Consider the following 25240-nt stretch of genomic DNA (forward strand, 5'->3'; position numbering starts at 1 on the left):
TGACTTTATAGGAAAAGGACATCAGTTGGCAAGGCAAGCACTAATCACATGAAACTGCAAAATAGTCGACTATGTTCAAGGCACTGGATTCTTGTCTTTTAGCAGCCAATCTTAATCCCTTAATTAAAAAGAATAAACTGATAATTACCATAATGTAAACTCATTTTTTGCAAACATCTGTTATGTGTTGTAGCCAGGCAACAGTGGATTTTAGGCTGTGCTTAATTTCGAAGATAAAGCTCCATTGGAGTTTGGATAAAATATTAATCCAACGTCCTGCTCATCCTGTCAAGTGGGCATAAACAATCTCATGGTATTAGTGGAACAAGAGCAGGATTGTACCCTTGTGCGATAGCCAACATTTATTTTTCAATCAATATTATTAAATCAGAGTATGTGTTCATTTTATTGCTGTTTGTGACTACAGCATTTCCTTAGAATACAACAGTCCCTTCACGTATAAAGTCCACCTATGGTGAAGAAGGTTTTGAGAAGTGTTGGGTTTGTGAGTCAGAGTTTCCTATCCTTCTTCCTTTCTAAATCTGACCTACTTCTGGGGTATATTTTACCAAGAATTATGTGATTAGGAGATAATTAATATTCATGTTTTTTTTCTTTTACAGAACTATGGCTTAGAGACAGAAAACCTCAGAACGCTTTCCCACAAATTGAATTCCTCAGCCAAAAATTTACAGAATTTTATAACAGGTAGACGGAGGAGTGGCCATTATGATGGCAGGACGTCCAGAAGGCTGCCAAATGACTTCCTTACCTCTGTGGTTGACCTCATTGGTGCTGCCAAGAGCTTATTGGCCTGGCTAGATAGGTATGCTGCTATTAATATTCTGCCTCAACAATAGTCATTAAATGTCAGACCCATTGTTTGAAAAGTGAATTACTCAAATATTTGTCCCAGATCCAACCTCCCTTTTCCTATGAATCTTGGAAAACATTGGAGCTTCCTGTCTGGACTAAACCTTCTTGTATGTGAATTCCATCAGTCAGGATCCCACCTATGCCAAAGTCACATATTACCTTTATGTAGCCAAAACCATTGTAACCTATTCAGCTTATCCCTTTCAGCAAACTGTAAAATGGATGTTCACCCCATCCTTTCCCAACCTCTATTCTATTGTTTAATTAGGTGGACATTACTGATTGTGCAATTAAATTAAATGGTAGTATCTCTGTAAGCATCTTGTCTATGCTTTCAACCTCTCAAGACAGTTATATTCCTGAAGGCAAGGAGAATTTTGGGGAATTTTCTTCTTGTTCATGAGAGGCAGAAATTACAGTGAGTAATTTGTACCTAAGTCCTGACTTCAAAGGGATTCAAAGGCAAGAAATGTTCAATCTAAAATTCCTTCAGTGGAAGAAATTTAAAGTTGATGACCATTGTGAATTTTAATGACTGGAAGTCCATGTGCTATGTTGTTTTGCAAGCCGCCATGCTGGCTGTATTACTTGTTGTAGCAATGCCAATGATTTGGACAAATATAAGAGTCATTTTCAGAATTTTCCAGAAACTAATTGGTTTTGCACTAAAGAAAAAAATTTATTGGCCACAGGAAGATAATATTGGAATGAATGAATGGGCAAAATTGTGCAAGAGGGAATTTTTCTCCAGCCCGAATTTGTGATAATTAATTTGAGATGGCAGAGCCAGGCAATGGAAAGCACTACAAATGGCGGGTTACTGAAGTTTAGGGTCACTTTGGGTTGTGGGGAAAGCTGTTGGTGCATGTGCCCACTTACTTGTATAAGTGGCAGGAAAAATTGTGCCTTGGTGGTTGAGGCAGAGAGTGTAGAAGCAGAGATGCTGAGCTTGAAATGCTTTGCACACCACTTGGCCTGCAATGAGAGTGCTACATACATTCTGGTCATCTCCTCGTGGGAAGGATCTGACAGTGTAGGTAAACTTTACAAAGATGTTCCCAGAGCTGGAGAACCTGTGTTTTGTTAGGCTGGGTTATTTGAAATGAAATAAACTGAGAGAAGTTAAACTTAAAGATAACACAGTAGACAGAGCTCTTGGGACAAACCTGTTTCTGTTCACAGAGAGCTAAGATTTAACTTAGACTTAAGTTATTTGATTGAAGGACCAGGGAGGGAACAAATCACTTAAAATGCAGTGAGTATCAGCAACTGACTTCCTGAAAGGTAATGTCCATTTTAATCCCACTATCTTTCTTCTCTCTATTTTTAAAAACTTTCCCAAAGTCACCCTTAAGATCTAAGTTTCTTAAAATCTCTGTTTATAGTTTGGCACCAATTCCATGAGCATTATGATGTAGTAGAGAACATAAAAATGCAATTTGTTGTTGATTTAGGAAGGTCAAACAATTAAAATAAGACCATAAGACAACAGGAGCAGAATTAGGCCTTTCGTCCCATTAAGTCTGCTCCACCATTCCATCATAGCTGATTTCTTATCCCTCTCTACCCATTGTCATGCCTTCTCCCCATAAGCTTTGATGCTGTTAATAATCAAGAACCTAGCAACCTCTGCTTTAAATATACCCAATAACTTGGTCTCCACAGCCAGCTGTGGCAATGATTTCAACAGATTCATCACCTTCCGGCGAAAGAAGTCCCTCCTCAACCCTGTTCTAAAGGGATGATCTTGTATTCTGAAGCTATGCCCTCTGGTCCTAGACTCCCCTGGTATAGGAAACATCCCCTCCACATCCACTCTATCTAGTTTCAGTGAGATCCCCTCATTCTTCTAAATTCCAGTGAATACAGGCCCAGAGCCATCAAACACACCTCATACATTCCCGAAATCATTCTTGGAAACCTCCTCTGGATCCTCTCCAATGCCAACACATCTTTTCTTAGATAAGGGGCCCAAATCTGCTCACAACACTCCAGATGCATTCTGACCAATACCTTATAAAGTCTCTGCATTACATCCTTGCTTTTATATTCTAGTCCTCTTGAAATTATTGATTATGTTGCATTTGTCTTCCTTACCACCAACTCAACCTGCAAGTTCACCTTTAGGGAATCCTCCATGAGGACTCCCAAGTTCCTGTGCACCTCTGATTCCTGAATTTCTTTCCCATTTAGAAAATAGACTGTCTTTATTCCTTCTATCAAAGTTCATGACCATACACTTCCCTTCATGATATTATTTCTACCACTTCTTTGCCCGTCTCCTAATTTGTGTAAGTCTTTCCGCAGACTTCCTGCTTCCTCAACACTAACTGCCCCTCCACCTGTCAGCAACAAATTTGGCCACAAAGCCATCAATTCCCTCATCCAAATCATTGATGAGTAAGGTGAAAAGAAGCAGTCCCTAAACCAACCCCTGCAGAACACCACTGGTCACCGTTAGTCAACCAGAAAAGGCCTTCTTTATTCCGATTCATTGCCTCCTGCCAGTTAGCTATTTTTCTATCCATGCTAGTATCTTTCCTGTAATACCATGGGCTCTTATCTTGTTTAGCAGCCTCATGTGAGGCACCTTGTCAAAGGCTTTCTGAAAATCCAAGTATGCAACATCCATTGACTCTCTTTTGACAATCCTGTTGTTACTTCCTCCAAGAATTTCAAGAGATTTGTCAAGCAAGATTTTCCCTAATTGAAACCATGCCGATTTGGGCCCATTTTATCATATTTTTCCAAGTAGCCTGCAACATGCTCCTTAATAATGGACTGCAATGTCTTACCAATCATTGAAGTAAGGCGACCGGGTCCAGGATCTCATAACGTTTGCCTCCCTCCCTCCCTTCTTCTTAAAGAATGGAGTGACATTTGAAATTTCCCAGTCCTCTAGAACCAGTCCAGAATAAGCCAGTCCAGTCAGGGGAGAGGAGTTACCTTAATCCAACTGTCTTGTGCTTGATGTGGGTGCAATGTGATCATAAGATCTACTGCCTGTGGTAACTTACAGCCCAAAAGGAAACTATTTTCCATTTGTGCTTATGTCTGCCTTACTGCTCGATTGACCACTTTCCTCATATGTCTTGGAGAAGTGACCTTGTGCAGGCTTGAAAGCTTTCACGGTCAGTTCCTGTTCCCAAACTGATTGCTTTGAAATCTCTAAGGGCTATTTTAATATTGACAAATGTACAGAGAATTAAGAAGTGGAGTAGGCCGCCTGGCCCTTTAAGCCTTTTCTGCTGACAATATGTTCATGACACCAGGTCTCAACTCTTCTTTGTACCAGTTGCCCATAGCCCTCAATCCCCCTATATTTCTACCTCAACTTAAATATTTCTAATCATCTATCCTGCATCACACCTAGTCAGACCAGTATGTGATCCTGTTTTAATACAGAGGTTATTGAATTTGTCATAAGTACATTCAATTGACTGAGAACATCAGCTTGATGTCTTGACCCAAGGGTTCAGAAGATATTTTCAGAAGATGTGACCAGGGAGGGTGATTCACTTCTTAGGGAAATGTTTGAAAAAATAGTTGGATGCTTCTTGGAAAACAGATTTGCTATGCAAAATGATGGGTTATTATTCAACGGTATAAATTTAAAATAATTTCCCAAAACTCTGGAGATTATGGGGTGTGATATTTGTACTCAGAGTTATTAGGATCAGGGATTATTTGCCTGAAAAGGTGATTAAAGCTGATTTTGGGAATATTTTGAAGAGGCTGCTGGATAGCTAGTCAAAGCGGAAGAAAGTGAGGGCGCATAATTTCTTTTCCAAGGATCCCCACAGCCAGAGTGGGTGGATTATATTAGTGGGCAGAGTGGAACAGCTCCTTGCCATAAGTTTTCTGATTCCATGAATTATGATAATAATTGAAAATTATTTATATAATACATGCTATATAAACTATACGATAGATGTATCTGTAATTTACTAAATGTAGTTATGTGGGAGAAAGACTGTCCAATCAGAATTCTTTATTATTTGCTATGTTCTAGGTCGCCATTTGTTAGTGTGACAGAATATTCACTTCTGAAAAACAACATTGTTCAGCTGTGCCTGGAACTAACAACCATTGTACAACAAGTAAGTTTTATCCCCAGGATTATATTGAGGCACAATGCCCTTTATCCCATTTTTACTAAATGAGATATTTCTTTGTTTTCAGTAATATAACATGCATAGTTATTTACCTTGTAAATGTGTTTGTGATTTGATAGTTAATTGTTCAGAGGATACATAAATCAAGGATGTCAATATACTGATATGCAATTTTTTTTAACAGGACATCAAATATTATATCACAATTATAAAATAATAAATCCTTGGGCATAGAAGATTGAGAGGAGATTTGATAGAGGTATATAAAATTATGCGGGAGATAGATAGGAAAAATGCAAGCAAGCCTTTTCCACTGAGTTTGGGTGGGTCTACAACTCAAGGTCATGGGTGAAAGGTGAAAGGTGAAAAGTTTAAGAGAAACATGAGAGGAAACTTCTTAACGTAGAGGCTTGTGAGAGTGTAGATGAGCTGCCAGCACAAATGGTGCATGCGAGCTCAATTTCAACGTTTAAGAGAAGTTTGGTTTGGTATATGGATGGTAGGGGTGTGGAGAGCTATGGTCCTGATGCAGGTTGATGGGATTAGGCAGTTTAAATGGTTTTGACATTGATTAGATGGGCTGAAAGGCCTATTTCTGTGCTGTACTTCTCTATGACTCTATGACTATAACACATCAGAAATCAGCTGATGTCACTTGGAATTCTGTTCATGATTATTGGTCTTTTCCTCTGAAAGAAACTGAATTTTAAATAGTGAATGAACACATGAACTTCAAGAGCATATAAAGTGGGAAGAATTAGAAAGACTGCTGCAGGCTAACAAACTCTTTGGCCTACAGTGTTCTGCAAAATTAATCAAATGTCCTTGTGCCAAGCTAATTAGTATTTAAATAAATTAATACACAAAGTTCATATCCTTACATTTCCTGTACATTCTTGTACCAACCTAGGAACCTTTTGAAGGCATCAATCATGTTTGCCTCCGTCACCATTCCAGCCAGCCACATCTTCTGGTATTAGAAATTTCAACCCGAGGGATGAGGTGGCACCCAACTGCTGGCCTTATAATTGTATAAACCTCTATGAAACCTCTCCTGCTCCAGAGAAAGCAACCCAAGTTTGCCCAACCCCTCCTTATAGCGCATGTTCTCTATTCTAAGCAGCATCGCGGTAAACCTCTTCTGCGCTGTATTCAAAGCTTCAACATCTTCTGCTTGATGAGCAACTGGAATTCAGTACTCTCAATACTGCCTAACTAGAGTTCTGTCAAGCCACAATATAACCTCCCAATTCTTAAACCCATTTTCATGACTAATAAAGACATATGTTATGTGTCTTATTTACCACATTATCAATCTGAGTAACCACTTTCAGGAAGAAATAGACTTGTACCCCAAGATCCTCTGTACTTTAACACTATTAAGGCTCCTGCCATTAACAGTGTATTTTCCCTTTATGCTTGAGCTCCCAAAGTGCAGCATTTAACATTTGGCTGCCGAGTCTCTCAAAAGCAGAGGAGGTGTATGCCTCATGATCAACTCCTTGTGGTGGACAAATGTATCAGTGTCGTCCCAGTTTTGTTCACCAGATCTTTTACCTGCAGTGAGAGATTTCAGCTGTCATTCACCAATGTCAAACAGGCTCTAGATGATCTGAGCAATGGGATCAACATGCTCAAAACAGCATACCCCCTGATGCCTTCACCATCATTTTGGGGAATGTGTGTTTAGCCCACTGCTCTATTCTCTCTAAACCCATGACTGTGACTCTAGATGTAACACAAATACCATCTATAAATTTGCTGATGATACAACCATTGTTAGTAGAATTTCAGATGGAGATGAGAGGGCATACAGGAGCGAGCGAAACCAGCCAGTTGAGTGGTGTTGTAGCAACAACCTTGCACTCAATGTCAGTAAGAAGAAAGAACTGACTGTGCACTTCAGGAAGGGTAAAACAGGGGAAAATGTATCAATCCTCATAGAGGGATCAGAAGTGGAGAGAGTGAGCAATTTCAAGTTCCTGGGTGTCAACATCTCCGAGGATCTAACCTTGGTCCCAACATATCAATGCAGTTATAAAGAAGGCAAGACAATGACCATACTTCATTAGAGTTTGAAGAGATTTGCTTCATCAACTAAAACATTCAAAAAGTTCTATAGATGCATCGTGGGGACAAGCTGCATCACTGTCTGATATAGGGGGGAAGGGTGGTACTGCACAGTACCAAAAGCACTACAGAAAGTCGTGAAATTATTCAGCTCCATCTTGGGTACCAGCGTCCCTATTACCCAAGACATTTTCAAGGGGTGGTGCCTCAGAAAGGTGGCGTCCATTATTAACAACCCCCATCACCCAGGACATCTCCTTTCGCATTGTTAAATTCTGGAAGGAGGTACAGAAGCCTGAAGGCACACACTCAATGATTCAGGAACAGCTTCTTCCCCTCTGCCATCTGATTCCTAAACAGACACTGAATGCATAAACACTACCTCACTATTTTTAACTATTTATTATTTCTGTGTTATATCTACAATTGATCTATATCATGCTATACCTTCAGCAAGCCAATTCTGAATCCACACAGCCAATTCACCTTGGATCCCCTGAGTCCTAATCTTCTGGATGAACCTCCACAAGGGACCTTGTCAAATGCTTTACTAAAATCTACATGGATAACATCCACAGCTCCGTCTTCATCAATCACTTCTGTCACCTCCTTGAAAAACTCAATTAAGTTTGTAAGACGCAACTTGTTCCACACAAAGTCATGCTGGCTGTCCCTAAAAAGGCTATGGTCTTCCGATTACTCATATCCTATCACTAAAAATTCTGCACTGTGACTTCCTTACCCCTGATATGAGACTCACCGATTAATAGTTATAATTAACATTTGTTACGGATTCAGCAACAATAAATATATGAGTGAGGCAGGGTTTTTTATAACAAAGAAAACATTTATTAAACACGGAAAAACAAACCCCCAAAAGTAAACAAACCACTAACATAACCGGAAATCCGCTGCTGTGCAGCAGCTTAAACAGTTCTTAAAGCAATAAAGCTTAAACAGTTCTTAAAGCGATTTTGCAAAAACAGTTCTTCAAAGTAGTACTGCAAAAGTTCAAAATGCTTACAGTCCATTAAAGGAGAGACTTTTTAGACGATTTAAATTCTCTTTCACATCGTGTTGTTGCGGTTCCCAGTCGAACTATACTTTTCCCGGAGAATTTACGAAGATGAAAATGAAGCGGCTTAAAGACACTGACCTTTCCTTTACAAAACTGTACCCAACCCTTTCTGCTATTATTTGCAGGGGTTAACACGGGCACAGCCAACGAATTCCTTCCGAATGAGGATCAAACAAGGTCGAACCTGTTTCACCATCGAAATCGACTTTCCTCGATCTTTTAGCTCCCGAACTCCGATCTTCACTCTCCACTGATTTTTAACTGGCAGTATTATAAAGAAACTGCCAGCAATGACCTTTTAAACTTTAGGCATTAAATAAAACTCTATCTTTCAACCAAACTGCGTCATAATATTGGACCATGCAGTGGCATGGAGTCAAAATGGCAAATCCAGCCACGAACTGCCCCTCCTCACAGGGAGGGGTCCTCCTTTTATACCCTGTGTAAAAAAAACCTGTCACATGACCTCTACTGGTGGGAAAATGATATCACTCCACCATCACAAGACCACTACCTTAAGTCCAGTATAGCTTCAACACCACTGTCACGTGAGAAGTTCAAGATACAAGTACAAGATATCCACAAACAAAATTTTGATCTGTCAAGAATAAAATTTTAACAATTATTTACAAGGAAAAAAAACAAATGTATAAATTTTATAACATACACAGTATACATAGTATCATCATATAACATCTTACAACTTACAATACAGTAGGAGTGTTACAATTGTAAAAAAACCACTCCATAAAAAAATTACATTGTACATTCAACATCGAGATAGACAATCAGCAACCACATTATCTTTACCTTTAATATGAGTTATCACAATATTGTACTCTTGTAACATCAAATTCCAATTTAATAACCTTCTGTTTTTGTTTTTCATCTTACTCAGAAACACTAACGGATTATGATCAGTGTAAACAATAAGTGGTTTTTGAGTTGTACCAACATATACGTCAAAATGTTCTAAAGCTAAAACAAGAGGTAACAATTCCTTCTCTATTGTCGAATAGTTTCTTTGATGCTTATTAATTTTCTTAGAAAAGTAAGCTACTGGATGATCAACCTCATCACCCTCATTCCTTTGCATTAATACTGCTCCTGCAGCCTCATCACTAGCATCTACAGCTAATGAAAAAGGTTTTTCAAAGTCAGGTGCCTTGAGCACAGGTTGTTGACATATCATAGTTTTTAATTTTTCAAATGCTTCTTGATGAGGCACTGTCCACACAGACTTCTCATTCTTCTGCAAGAGGTTCGTTAATGGAAGGGCAACATTAGCAAAATTCTTACAAAATTTTCAATAATATCCTACCATTCCCAAGAATCTACTGAGAGTTTTTTTCCCCGTTGGAGTGAGAATCTCTAAAATTGCCTGAACTTTTGCCTGAACAGGAGCTACCTTACCTTGACCCACAACATAACCAAGGTAAGTCACAGTGGCATGTCCGAATTCACTCTTAGCTAAATTAATAGTTAAGTTAGCTTTTGAAAGCCTTTCAAACAATTTCTCCACCGCAATAATGTGTGCTTCCCAAGTATCATTTCCTGTCACTAAATCATCAATATAAGCATCTGTATCTTTCAATCCCTGAATCACAGAGTTAATCATCCTCTGGAAAGTACCTGGGGCATTCTTCATCCCAAATGGAAGAACATTATATTCATATAGCCCAGATGGAGTTACAAATGCAGAAATCTCTCTACCTCTGTCCCTTAATGGAACACACCAATACCCTTTCAATAAATCAATCTTTGTAAGGAACTTTGCTTTTCCAACTTTATCTACACAAACATCTACTCTAGGAATTGGATATGCATCTGTTTTCATTACAGCATTCACCTTCCTATAGTCCGTACAAAACCTAATACTACCATCTGGTTTTGGCACCATAACACAGGGTGAACTCCAATTCGAGTTAGAAGGTCTAATAATATTATTCTCTAACATATATTTAATTTTTTTCTCAGCAAGTTCACATTTTTCTATGTTCATCCTATATGGGTGTTGTTTAATAGGTTTGGCATCTCCAACATCTACATCATGTGAAGCTATAGTAGTCCTTCTCGGACCATCTGGAAACAAATCCTTATATTTAAAAATTAATTTCTTCATCTGCTGTTTCTACTCTGGCTGTAAATGTGGTAGTTTCTCATCAATATTTTCCAGAATGGTTGAATTTGGTAACCTGACAGAAACAATGTTGAATTTAGAATGAAATTCAGATGAATCATCTATCATGTTCCTAGTTAAATCAAACTCATTATCATTAACCACAACAGTCACAGTATCAGATTGTTTCTCATAATATGGCTTTATCATATTTACATGACAAAGTTGTGTTGGCCTTCTATGATCTGGAGTTTTTATCACGTAATCTACATCATTGATTTTAGACACAATTTCATAAGGACCATGAAATCTAGCTTGTAAAGGATTCGTTTGCACTGGGAAAAGAAACAGCACCTTATTTCCAGGCTTAAACATCCTCATCCTAGCTTCTTTATCGTACCAAGTTTTCATTTTCTCCTGAGCCAATTTTAAATTTTCCTTGGCTAAGCTACAAGCTTTATGTAACCTATCCTTAAATTTCAAAAGATAGTCCAACAAATTAGTATGTTCTTCCTTACTAATCCACTGTTCTTTTAATAAAGCAAAAGGTCCTCTAACTCTATGCCCAAATACAAGTTCAAATGGACTGAAACCTAAAGATTCTCGTACCAATTCCCTTACTGCAAATAAAAGTAAGTTTATACCCTCATCCCAATCACTTTCATTTTCCACACAATATGTCCTAATCATATTCTTGAGGGTAGAATGAAACCTCTCCAAGGCACCTGGCGATTCCGGATGGTATGCAGACAAAGTGATTTGCTTAGCTCCCAATTTATAAACTATCTGTTGAAACAATCCAGACATAAAATTACTGCCTTGATCAGTTTGTATTTCCTTAGGTAATCCAAAATAAGTAAAGAATTTTATAAGAGCCTTTGTCACAGTTTTAGCTGTTATATTCCTAAGTGGTACTGCCTCTGGAAACCTAGATGAAGTACACATGATAGTCAACAAGTACTGATAACCAGTTTTTGTTTTTGGTAATGGACCGACACAACCTATAATAACTTTAGAAAACGGTTCACCAAATGCTGAAATAGGTTGTAATGGAGCCACTGGTGTAACTTGATTTGGTTTACCAACAATTTGACAAGTATGGCACCTTCTACAAAACATTGCCACATCTTTTCTTAGACCAGGCCAGTAAAAATGTTTTAAAATCTTGTTCACAGTTTTCCTTTCCCCTTGATGTCCACCTAAGGGCACACTATGAGCTAAAGTCAAAATCTCATTTCGATAAATTTTAGGGACAACTACCTGGTAAACAATATTCCATTCCTCACCAGTATTAGACTCTTCATTAAACTTCAATACACTGTCTAACATCAGTGATTGAGAAGCTCCAGTATCCATAAGGATTTTTATTGGCACCAGAGTAGATCCTTCTTTCAAGGATACAAACCCTTCCGTTATAAAATGATCATATCCCTTTTTGGTGAGACTCTAACAAAACCTCATTTGTGTTTATTGAACCCTGTAATTTTACAGGTGCTTCAGTATGTTGCACACAAGCATCTGGGACTGCTTCCTTCTCTTTCTTTTTCAATCGGAAACAGTTAGCTATTACATGGCCAGGTTTCTTACAATAGTTACAAATAGGACCAAACTGTCTTTCCTTCACAGGTTTTCCTTCCTCCTTACCTTTCTCATTAACTTCTGATTTAATTTCTGATTTTCCTTAAGTCTCTGTGTTATTTTTCCTCTTAAAAATTCTGCCCTGAGGAAATTTATTCTGATGGATTAAAACATACTCATCAGCTAATCTAGCAGAGTCCTGCAATGTATCAGTATCCCTCTCATTTAAGTAGGTCCTTACTTCAACAGGGATGCTTCTTTTAAATTCCTCCATTAAAATCAACTCTTTCAATGTATTATAATCTCCATTTACATTTTTAGAAGAAACCCATCTCTCAAAACACACAGCTTTATCATAGGCAAATTCCACATGAGTTTTTTCCACAGACTTCTTCAAACTTCTGAATCTTTTTCTATATGCTTCTGGGACCAATTCGTATGCTTTCAAAATCTGCTGTTTCACAATATCATAATCAAGTGCTTGCACAGCAGTTAAGGCTGTATAAACTTGTTGTGCTTTGCCTTTAATTACACTTTGTAACAACACTGACCATTTATCTTTTGGCCACTCTGAAATCTGAGCAATTGTTTCAAAATGTTGGAAATATCTTTCCACTTCTGTTTCACTCAATGGAGGGACCAATTTAATTTCTTGACTAGCAGCAAACGGTTTTCTAGAACCAGAAGACTGATTCTCAGACCTTAATTCCGCCATCACATATTCAAAATCCCTCTGTTTACTTTCAGCTTCTAACCTACAACGCTCCAACTTCATTTGTTCGATTTGCAACTGCATCTCCAGATTATTTATTGGAAACGACTCTAAAATCGATTCATCAAAATCACCAGAATCTACATAGTGACGCGATTTTTCTCTGTATTAGAGCCTTCAATGTAGACTTCAAAATACCTTTAAGCTGCAATCTACTAGCTATCTCAGACACCTCAGTTTTTATCGCCTTCGCTAACAACTCCGCGTCTGGCGAAGCCAGAAACTCATCAATATTTATTGTTGCCGAATACCACTCACAAGCCAATCAAACAAAAGAATCGAGTATTCCCCTTTTTCAAAACACCGATTCAAAATTTAACAAGAATTTAAACTCAAAAATGGTTCATCCCGGACGAGCCCCCATATTTATGTTACGGATTCAGCAACAATAAATATAAAGTGAGGCAGGGGTTTTTATAACAAATAAAACATTTATTAAACACGGAAAAACAAACCCCCAAAAGTAAACAAATGACTAACGTAACCGGAAATCAGCTGCTGTGCGGCAGCTTAAACAGTTCTTAAAGCAATAAAGCGAACACAGTTGTTAAAGCGATGTTGCAAAAACAGTTCTTCAAGGTAGTACTGCAAAAGTTCAAAATGCTTACAGTCTATTAAAGGAGAGACTTTTTAGACGATTTAAATTCCCTTTCACGTCGTGTTGTTGCGGTTCCCAGTCGAACTATACATTTCCCGGACAATTTACGAAGATGAAAATGAAACGGCTTAAAGACACTGACCTTTCCTTTACAAAACTGTACCCAACCCTTTCTGCTATTCACAGGGGTTACCACGGGGACAACCAACGAATTCCTTCCGAATGAGGATCAAACAAGGTCGAACCTGTTTCACCATCGAAATCGACTTTCCTCGATCTTTTAGCTCCCGGACTCTGATCTTCACTCTCCACTGATTTTTAACTGGCAGTATTATAAAGAAACTGCCAGCAATGACCTTTTAAACTTTAGGCATTAAATAAAATTCCATCTTTCAACCAAACTGCGTCATAATATTGGACCACGCAGTGGCATGGAGTCAAAATGGCAAATCCAGCCACGAACTGCCCCTCCTCACAGGGAGGGATCCTCCTTTTATACCCTGTTGAAAAAAACTGTCACATGACCTCTACTGGTGGGAAAATGACATCACTCCACCATCACAAGACCATTACCTCAAGTCCAGTATAGCATCAACACCACTGTCACGTGAGAAGTTCAAGATACCCACGGGTACGTAACACATTAAACATCCATTTCTGTCTCTCTGTCAAACTAGTCTCTACTATGACCACCATTTCACAGAGCATGGATCAGTTGATGGAACTAAATAGTTACCTTACCCTGAATTTGAATCAGAATCAGTCAGGTTTAATATCACCAGCATATGTTTTCAATAGGTTTCAATAGATACATTTAATATCAGAGAAATGTATATAATATACATCCTGAAATTATTTTTTCTTTGCAAACATCCACAAAAACAGAGGATTGCCGAAAAGAATGAATGACAGTTAAATGTTAGAACCCCAAAGTCCCCCCCCACCCGGCTCCTCCCTCCCACACAGCTGCAAAGCAACAATCCCCCCACCAGCAAAAAAAGCATCTCCCTGCATTGAGCATGCAAGTGTGCAGCAGCAAAGCATCACTAAAGACACAGACTTGCAGTAACCCAAAGACTACTCATTCACCTGGTAATTCGACATACCACAGGCTCTGTCCCTCCCTAATAAGGGAAAAAGAGATGTCCCCGTTTCACAGCGAGAGGGGAGACATAACAAACAGCTCGTCAATTTATGGTGTTAAAGGTCTGTTGTGTCGCCTTTTCCGAGCTCAGGGCCCAAAGAACTTGTGTCTCTGGGCACACAGCCAGCAACCCCTTGATGTTTTCGATATTCTGTGTACTCCCACGCCACATCAGGTGGTGGCACTGACCTCAAATCCGCCCGCCTCCAGATACACGAAAATCCGGCACCCTGAAGGTGTACTAGTCTTCCAGGCCACGTCCTTGGCAGATCAAAAAGCAGCTGGTTGTGAGACCCTGAGAGCGGGTCCCATTTCCACAAAGAACCAAAGTCAGCGTGTAATTCCAGGTCAGGGTCTTCAAAAGAATCCTGAAAGGGAAAATAGAGATATTAAGGATAGAAGTAGAGCTGCTTCTGAAGATGCAAGCAAAGGTGTCATGAAATTTCTTGACATGTGGCAGTTGTAAAGTACAATACACAATAAATACTGTGAATTACAGTAAGTACATATATTACTGTAATTCACAGCTTTATTAAATAGTTAAATTCAATAAGTTATACAAAAAAAAGTAGTGAGGTAGCATTCATGGGTTCAATGTCCATTCAGAAATCAGATGGCAGGGGGAAGAAGCTGTTCTTGATCACTGAGTGTGTGCCTTCAGGCTCCTGTACCTCCTACCTGATGACAGCAATGAGAACTGGGTATTGAGCCCATGTTAATCCTGCTAATATTAACATACTCAGACCTAAACCTTCTGTCCCATTGTGTTTATTACCTTACTCATGCCTCTTCTTATATCTTATTACCTTCCTTTCAATCTTTCCACTTTTTAATCTGCTGCTCTGGTTCCCATCCCCCAGCCAAACTAGTTTTAACACTCTTAGCAAACCTACCAGCCAGGATATTCATTCCCATCCAAGTAGGGTGCAAATGGTCAGCACTAGCCAGAAGATAGTCTAATGATTCAAGAATCCTGAAACCCTATCCCTTGTATCATTTCCTCAGCCACATATTCATCTTTCTATCTTTCTATTCCTGCCCTGCCTGGAGTAATCCAGCCTCATTCCTAACTCCTGCCCTCACTGTGCAGGACCTCTTCCCCTTTCTACCACTGTCTGGTATGGGAACTGTACTTCCCTCAATCGCACGACTCTGCAGAGAGTGGTGCGGACAGCCCAACACATCTGTAGATGTGAACTTTCCACTATTCAGGACATGAGTAATATCATAACATTTTAATAATGAGGAACATAGAAAGAAGACTTTGCCTATATATCATCCAACAAGATTCCTGTAAGTGAATTTCGTACAGAGCTTCTCTGTCCGGTTGTTCCATGGTACAGGTATGAAAGGGAAGTTGGCTGTAGTGGAGTGGCCATTTTGCAGTGGCATGACCGTGCTTGAGGAGTAAATGTGGTGGCTGAGTGCAGTGTTAAGGCTCTGTTTCAGGAGGCTTTGGAGAGAGGAGGCTGAGTAAGTAAATGCAGGTGAGGTTTTCCTTAGAATATTGCTCCTATTTGAATAACTGGGGCAGTGATATGCTTCTTCTGTAGGGTGTGTGGGATTAGGGAGACTGAAAGTGTCCTTGACGACTTCACCTGTGGGAAGTGTGCCCAGTGGCAGCTTCTGACTGACCGTGTGAAGGGGCTGGAGCCAGACCTGGGTGTATGTAGGATTGTCTGTGATCCTAAGACCATCATAGTTAAGAGTTTTAGTGAGGTGGTCACACCTAAGGTACAGACGGCTGATTGCTGAGTGACTGCCAGAAGTAAGGGCAGTGGACAGATAGCACAGGGTCTCACTATGGCCATTCCTCTCAGCAACAAGTACACCCCTTTGGATACAGTTGGGGGAAGATGACCTGTCAGGTCAGTGACAGCTCGGAGGCTCAGCAGGGAAGGGTAGAGAAATAGTGGTAGGAGATAGGGGAACAGACAGGAGATACTGTCATCCTGAAAGAAATGTCAGGGTCAGCCATGTATCAGAGCAGCTGCAGCAAGGTGAGCAGCCAGAGGTTGTGGTGGACATTTAGTACCAATGAATTGAATTGACTTTATTGCTTACATTCTTCATATACATGAGGAATAAAAATCTTTACATTACATCTCCGTCTAAGTGTGCAATGTGCAATTTATAATAAATATTATGTACAACAATATAACATAGAAATACAGTTGTGTCAGCATGAATTAATCAGTCTGACGGAAGAAGCTGTCCCAGAGCCTCTTGGTCCTGGCTTTTATGCTGCGTTACCATTTCCTGGATCGTAGCAACTGGAACAGTTCGTGGCTGGGCTGACTCAGCTCTCCAATCATCCTCTTTTACATACCTGTCTTTGTAAATGTTTATGGAGCGGAATAAACAGTCAAAATTTGTGCCAAGACCTGATGAAGGGTCTCAACTTGAAAAGTCAGTGTTATTCTCCTCAATAGATGCTGCCTGACTTGCTGAGTTCCTCCAGCACTTTGTGCATATTTCTTCAGTTTGCAGGATTATTTCTGATGGGATTAGGAATACATCCAGGCATGCGGTCAGGATTACATGTCAAAGTTAGCAACAGCTTCAGGCAAACCAGTGTGAAGAGCTGTGATGTCAGAGCTCTCAGAGCAGATCAGTCTGAGGACAGTGGTGTGACTTGCTTGGCCACAGTTCATTGGTTTCTCATGTTCTATCTATGAGCAGATGACCTCATCCTCTCTGGCTTCAGGCAATCCCTGGTTTTGACAAAAGGTAAACGTGGGACATCGTGACTCGAGTCATTTTCCAGGTTGTAGTTGATAATGTTGGTGATCAAGTGGACGGTTTGGTATTATTAGTTTCTTGGGTTTTGAAGTTGTAGGAAGAGCTGCAGGATTTAGACGGGGTAGGGGCACCTGGTTTAAGATTCCACCTCCATGGGTCTGCTTTGTTGACTGTCAGCTGCTCTGGGACATTAGGAAGTTCAACAGATGCGCTCTGTGGCTTTGGTGGTGTTGGACATGAGGGGAGATGGGTAGGAATTGTGGAGAGTACATCATTAATCTGCTCTTGGAATGGAAGCTCTCAGAGTGCTTTAGGTCTGATTTTAGATCTGACAATCATCCTTGCAGTTTATCAATTACCTTCACATACTAGCTTTTTCTACATTAGGCTGCTTCATACATTTGTTTAAACACATGGAATGAACAATCTGTTATTTACCTTCTGGGTTAAACTGTATATAGAATGAAATACTCACCCAGATCTCATAAATAATGTAAATTATCCCAAAATGAAACTAATATGAAGGAGGAAATATTTTGAGATGAATTGTACATTTATTGCATTTTTTTTTAAATGTTTGAAAAAGCAGAGCTTAACTTTGGTTAGTAAATTAATTTGTGTTGCATTCGACTTAAATTTGCCTGGCTTTGAATTCTTTGAACTAAATCATTCAAAAAGGTTTTATTTCCATAAGACCAAAAGACAAAGGAATTGTATTAGGCCATTTGGCCCATTGAGTCAACCCCATTCTCCTGCCTTCACTCCAAAACCTCTGATGTTCTTACTGATCAACAATCTATCAACCTCTGTGTTAAATATACCAAGTGACCTGGCCTCCACAACTATCTGTGGCAATGAATTCCACAGAATCACAACTCTCTAGCAAAAGAAATTCCTCTTAATCTCTTTTCTAAAAGGATATCCTACTACACCGAGGCTTTGCCTTCTGGTCCCACACTCTCCCACTAATGGAAATAAATTTTCAATGTCCACTGCCTCTAGGCCTTTCAGTATTCAGTAGGTTTCAATGTGATCTCTCCTCATTCTTCTGAACTCTAGCATGTACAGTTCAAAGTATAATTCTTCTATCAGAGTACATACATATCACCACATATAACCCTGAGATTCTTTCTCTGCAGGCATACTTGGCAAATCTATAGAACAGTAACTATAAACAGGATCTGTAAACTGTAAACATCAAGAACTGTAAAATGCAGATAATTAATAAATAGCAATAAATAACAAGCTTGAAATAACAAGATAAAAAAGTCTGAAATGAGTGTAGTTATCTCCTTTTGTTCAAGAGCCTGATGGTTGAGGGGTGGTAACTTTTCTTGAACTTGGTGGTGTGAGTCCCGAGGCACTTGTACCTACTGCCTGATGGCATGGGCTGGGTGGTGAGGATCTTTGATGATGGATGCTGCTTTTCTATGGCAACACTTCTTGTAGATGTGCTCAAAAGTTGGAGAGTTTTACCCTGGATGAACTGGGCCAAATCCCTTTTTGTAGGATTTTCCTCTCAAAGGCATTGGTGTTCCCATACCAGGCCATAATGCAGCCAATCCACCACAGATCTATAGAAGTTTGCCAAGGTTTTTAATGACATGGAGAATCTCTGCAGACTCCTGAGGAAGTAAAGGAGCTCTCGTGCTTTCTTTGCCATCATATTTATGTGATGGGTCTGGGACAGGTCCTTTGAGAAAGTGACACCCAAAAATTTAAAGTTACTAACCCTCTGCACTTCTGATGCTCTGATGATTACTGGCTCATGGACCCCTGGTTTCCCTCTCCTGAAGTCTATAATCAGTTCCTTGTTTTTATTGTCATTGAGTGGGAGTTTGTTGTTATTCTACCACTCAGCCACATTTTCAATCTCCCTCCTGTATGCTGATTCATCACCACATTTGATGCGGCCCACAACAGTGGTGTCATTAGCAAACCTGTATATGGTGTTGGAGCTGTACTTGACCACACAATTATAAATGTAAAGTGAGTAGAGCAGGGGGCTAAGTACACGTCCCTGTGGTGTTCCAGTACTGATGGAGAATGTGGAGGAGATGTTTTTGCCAATCCAAACTGACAGGAGTCTACAAATGAATAAATCCAGGATCCAGTGGCACAAGGGAGTATTCCAAGGATAATTCTTGTAAACCTCCTCAAGGCCCTCTTCAGTGCCATCACATCCTTTCTTAGATGCTTCCTGTCATTCGTTGGTGATACAGTGCAAAGTTTAAAAAGAGCTTGGGAGCTTTTAGCTTTCTACTGGTAGGCTGAAATCAGCACGGGCCAATAAAGTGAAAGAGGTGGAAGCAGAGTGGCCATTATTAGAGTCTGCCAGTGTTAGAGTGGTCCGGCTTTGGCTCAGCGAACTTGGGCAAGAATAGGCTTGGGCAAGCACGGGCAGAGGATCAAAGTAAGAAAGTTTCTAGTAAGTTTTTTTCAGTTAGTAAACAGGTAGTGCACTGAGAATGGATCTGGAGGCAATGGTTTGTACTTTGTTTGAGATGTGGGAAATTTGGGAGGTCTCCAGTCTCCCTGATAACTACATCTGCATGGAGTTCATCGAGCTGCAGCTAGATGACCTTTGACTCATTTGGGAAAATTGGAAGGTCAGCAGTGCTTCCCAACCTTTTTTAGCAAAACACCCCCCAAAGCACTTTAATATTTGCCAACCCCCCTCCTAAAGCACCTTCCTATTTGTCAACACCCCTCTTAGACACAAATATACTTTCCACCACCCCATTGTGTAAAAACATGTCCACCATATGCTAACATGAGAAACAGAAAATCTGCTTTATATTTTTATTTGTCTTTAAACCTAGCTAACACAGTACCTGTGCGCTGTACAGCAGCTTCAATAGCAATGTGATCCTTGAGCTCGATGGCTTTTAGCAAGAGTTGAAATATCTGCTCCAAGTTGTGAAAGCGAAAGCCCTAAGTCCCCATGTATAACAATGTCCAAGCGGTTTCTGTTTTTTGTGAGTATATGGTTCACTGCACTGAAGCCTCTTTCAACAAGGTAGGAGGATGGAAGTTCAATGAAAAGACCAGGAAACAGTGTAGCCATATCCTACAAAAGCTGACATTTTTGAAAAACATCTTTGCTTCTTCATCACTCTGGATTTCGATAATTTGTTCTTGCAAGCTTTCTTCCTGTTCCTCTAACTTGCAAAGAAATGGGTTAATTACCCAGTCCACAATTTCCTGATTGTTCAAGTCCTTGATTCAATCCTGAAAATCCTTCTTCAGTGACTGCAGGTGTAAGCAGTACTCTTGCAAATCGCTGTCTGTGAAAGAGAGTGCCATACCTGGGCAAGAATAGGCTTCAGGAAGCACAGGCAGAGAACTTCCTTCTCCCAATGTTTTGCTTATACATTTCCAATTTTCTGATAGAAGTGAACACTGGACTTTTTAAACCTGGATTAAATGGCAATTCTCACCCTGCATGTTCATATTTAAAATGTTTATTTTGTCATATAGATCGGCTAGGTATGCCACATCTCCACATAGAAGTTCAATATTTTTTCCAAAGCTCTTGCTGACTTTGAGCAAAAATTCATCCACAGTGTCAAAAACATCAAATGAACATTTTAAGCAGCAGCCTTTTGACAGCCAATGCACTTCAGTATGAAGAAGCAAGCATTCCAACATCATTATGTTGGCAAAACTGGCAAAATGCTCTGCTATTTAATGGAGGAGTGTTAATTTTGTTGATAACAGTTATTACAAGAGTTATGCTTGAAAAAACTTGCTGGCAGATGTTTTTGGCTGTGAGATGTTGATAATGAATTACACAATAGATTGCAAACAGACTTGGAATTTCCTTTTTCATAAATGCCACTAAAACAGCATGGCAACCTGTCGTACATGGTGTTCCATCTGTTGTACAAGAAATTATGTTCCTAATCGGAATACTTTTATCCTCAATATACATTTTGAGCTCATTGTAGATTGTTTGTCCGTTGATATTAGTTTTTAACTTTTTACAAAAGAGAACCTCTTCATAAACTTTTCCATTTTTAATGAACTGTACATATGCTATTAGCAAAGCCTCATTATCTAGTTGACTCATCCAGTTGCATCCAACTTCTGTTTTTTGTAGCTTTGTGCATAGTTGATACTCAATGTCTTCACTCATTTCATCAATATGACGAGCTATATAGTTATTACTCAGAAGAATTGATTTTAAAATACTGGTATCCGTTTTGAGAACGGTGATACAGCAGGCATTATTAATCTCTCAACAATTGTATGAGATTTCCACACTTTGCTATCATTTTGGTAATGTTATAAGAAGCAATGAGGCCACTATCAAAGTTAATTTTAGCTTTCTTGGCAGAAGACTCCAGTGTGCAACACTTTTCAAATGCTTCTTATATCTTCTGGAACTGAGTAATACCATAAGTAGCCTTTTCAGGATGTCCTTTACAGAAATGTTCCGGCAATCTTGATGGATTCATGGCTTCATTAGACAGTACAGTATTACAAATAAGACATATAGGATGACGCTGATCTGATGGGAACAAAAAAAACCCATACTCCAGGTATGTAACATGGTATTACTGCACTTTGAGTTTCTGTTTCTTAGCAGGATTATAATTCAAAGCTTCACCAACTTCAGACTCTTAGTGATTGTGCCTTATGTATTTATCCATTCATTAAAAGGCTAAGAATAAAAAAAAACACAATCTGGGAGTGCCTATTGGAGGTTGATGATGGCAGTGAGTTGACACAATCGGTCTGGTCTTGTATTTCAAGTTAGGGTGCTGCTTCCTACTCCCCCCCCCCCCCCCACAAGAATGTTGAATGCCCCCGATGACTTCTATTTCCCGTAAGGCCCCCTTAGGACACGTAACCGCACCCATTGGGAATCACTGAGCTATAGGCAGACAGTCACTCCTAAGTTGCTGGAGAGGGAAAGTGAATAGCCAGCCAGTGCAGGGTGCCCCGTGGCCATTCCCTTAACAACAAGTATACTGCTTTGCATACTGCTGGTGGAGGAAGATGCACCATGCAGCTCTTCGGCACACTGAGTCTGACTCTCTGGCTCAGAAGGGAAGAGTGCAGTGGTGATAGGAAAAGAGAGGAGGTCCTGAAGAATATAAGGTGTTAGGCAGAATGCTGAAAAGCAAGACCTCCAAGGTAGTAATTTCTGCCTGTCCACATGCCAGAGAGAGAAAGAATAGGATGATTTGGTAGATTAATGTGTTTCAGAGGAAGTGGTGCAGGAAAGCAGTGATTCAGATTTCTGGACCATTGGAATCTCTTCTGGGGAATGTATGACCTGTAAAAAAGGATGGGCTGGTTAAGGAGAAGGTGGGAGTGCAGGATGCTATCACGTATTTGCTGCACAAATCACTCTCTCACCTAGAGGGGGTCAGTTGTGCTGTGAGGATTACATTCCTTGACTTCTCTAGTGCCTTTAACACCATCCAGCCCAAGATCTTAAGGCACAAACTAACGGAGATGGGAGTAGACTCTCACATGGTGGATTGGATAGTGGACTACTTGACAGATAGACCTCAGTATGTGCGGTTGGGAGACTGTAGGTCTGACACGGTGGTCAGCAGCACAGGGGCGCCGCAGGGAACCGTACTCTCTCCGGTCCTGTTCACCCTGTACACATCAGACTTCCAATATAACTCGGAGTCCTGCCATGTGCAGAAGTTTGGTGATGACACGGCCATAGTGGGGTGTGTCAGGAATGGACAGGAGGAGGAGTATAGGAAACTGATACAGGACTTTGTGATATGGTGCAACTCAAACTACCTGCGTCTCAATATCACCAAGACCAAGGAGATGGTGGTGGACTTTAGGAGATCTAGGCCTCATATGGAGCCAGTGATCATTAATGGAGAATGTGTGGAGCAGGTTAAGACCTACAAGTATCTGGGAGTACAGTTAGACGAGAAGCTAGACTGGACTGCCAACACAGATGCCTTGTGCAGGAAGGCACAGAGTCGACTGTACTTCCGAAGAAGGTTGGCGTCATTCAATGTCTGTAGTGAGATGCTGAAGATGTTCTATAGGTCAGTTGTGGAGAGCGCCCTCTTCTTTGTGGTGGCGTGTTGGGGAGGAAGCATTAAGAAGAGGGACGCCTCACGTCTTAATAAGCTGGTAAGGAAGGCGGGCTCTGTCGTGGGCAAAGTACTGGAGGGTTTAACATCGGTAGCTGAGCGAAGGGCGCTGAGTAGGCTACGGTCAATTATGGATAACTCTGAACATCCTCTACATAGCACCATCCAGAGACAGAGAAGCAGTTTCAGCGACAGGTTACTATCGATGCAATGCTCCTCAGACAGGATGAAGAGGTCAATACTCCCCAATGCCATTAGGCTTTACAATTCTACCGCCAGGACTTAAGAACTTTTTAAAAGCTATTATTAATGCTTTTTGAGATGGTGATTTAGATGCATATAATATTTTTTTACTGAGTTAAGTATTGTATGCAATTAGTTATGCTACAACAAGTGTATGGGACATTGGAAAAAAGTTGAATTTCCCCATGGGGATGAATAAAGTATCTATCTATCTATCTATCTATCTATCTATCCTTGTGGAGAGGTTTGCTAGAGCTGTTGGGCAGGGTTTAAAATGATTTGGCATGGGGATGGAAATCAGAATGATGGAGCTGAGGATGGGGCAGTAGGTATACAACTAGATGCAGTGTGTCGTAAGACTGTGAGGAAGGACAGGCAGATGATAGGGCAAAATTGCAGTTAGTGGGATGAATTAATGTGTAACAGCAGGCCAACTTCAAAGAGGGTGATGAATTCACTATTGAAGGTGTTATATTTAAGTGGGTGCAGTATCCAGAATAAGGTAGATAATCTTATTGCGCAGATAAATTGGCAGGTATGATATTATAGGTATCTCTGAATCGTGACTGAAAAAAGATCATTGTTGGGAGCTTAACATCCAAGGGTACACATTGTATCAAAGAGACAGGCAGGTAGGCCAAGTGGGTAGGGTGGCAAAAAATGCGATAAACCCTTGGAAGGAGGTGATAAAGGATGAGAAAATAAAGAATCCTAGTTGGTAGAGATAAGAAACTGCAAGGGTAAAAAGACTCTGATGGGAGGACTCTGAATAGTAACCAGGAATTGGGGACAAATTACAATGGGAGATAGAAAAGGCATGCAAAAAGGGAAATGTTGTGATTATCATGGGGGATTTCAATATGCAGGTAGATGGGGAAAATCCAGTTGGTGCTGGATCCCAAGAGACAGAATTTGTATAATCCTTAGGAGATGGTATTTTGGAGCAGCTTGTAGTTAAGCCCATTTGAGGAATGACAATTCTGGATTGGGAGTTATGTAATGACCCAGATTTGATGAGAAAGCTTAAGGTAAAGGAACCCTCAGGAGACAGTAAATATAATATGATAGAATTCACACTGCAGTTTGAGAAGCAGAAGATAAAATCAAATATATCAGTATTACAGTGGATTGAAGGGAATTACGAAGGCATGAGAGAGCAGTTGGCCAAAGTTGATAGGAAGGGGATGCTAGCAGGAATGATGACAGAACAGCAATGGCTGGTGTTTATGGGGGAGTTTCAGAAGGTGCAGGAAAGATGCATTCCAAAGATGAAGAAGTATTCCAAAGATGAAGAGGAACAGTCAACTGTGGCTATGAGGGAAAGTCAAAGATAGTAGAAAAGCAAGAGAGAGTATATATAATAGTGTAGAAATTAGTGGGAATATAGAGGTTTGGGAAGCTTTTAAAATCCAACAGAAAGCAGCATCCATAATCTGGGACCCCAACCAGCCAGTTTATACTCTTTTCTCACTGCTGCCATCAGGAAGAAGGCACAGGAGTCTCAGAACTCACAACACTAGGTTTAGGAATAATTATTACTCCTCAGTGAAGTTATTAGTCCCTCTTGAAACAGAGGGGAAAACTTCACTTGCCACATCACTGAACTTACAGACTTACTTTCAAGGAGTCTTCAACTCATGATCTTGATATTAACTGCTTATTTATTATTATCATTTATATTTTTTAATTTTGTATTTGCACAGTTGGTTGTCCTGTGTATACTGACTGTTTGGCCTGTTGGGTGCAGTATTTCATTAGTTCTTTTTTTGGTTATTGGGTTTATTAAGCATGCCTGCAAGAATATGAATTTCAGGGTTGTGTTTGGTGA

At 40.0% G+C, this 25240-nt stretch overlaps 1 protein-coding gene across 2 annotated transcripts in view; it reads left to right on the top strand.

Moving 5' to 3' along the window:
• Positions 1–25240, top strand: part of LOC140734522 (connector enhancer of kinase suppressor of ras 2) — a 1506781-nt gene that overhangs the window by 986916 nt on the left and 494625 nt on the right. For both annotated transcript variants that reach the window (XR_012100554.1, XM_073058598.1), the window contains exons 3-4: positions 624–826; positions 4889–4976. Coding sequence is in view for 1 of the 2 variants with exons in the window: in XM_073058598.1 (XP_072914699.1) it covers positions 624–826; positions 4889–4976 (291 nt within the window). In the remaining variant the exon portion in view is untranslated. The remainder of the gene's footprint in view (positions 1–623; positions 827–4888; positions 4977–25240) is intronic.

This window comes from Hemitrygon akajei, chromosome 10, assembly GCF_048418815.1.
Source record: "Hemitrygon akajei chromosome 10, sHemAka1.3, whole genome shotgun sequence".
NCBI lineage: Eukaryota > Metazoa > Chordata > Chondrichthyes > Myliobatiformes > Dasyatidae > Hemitrygon > Hemitrygon akajei.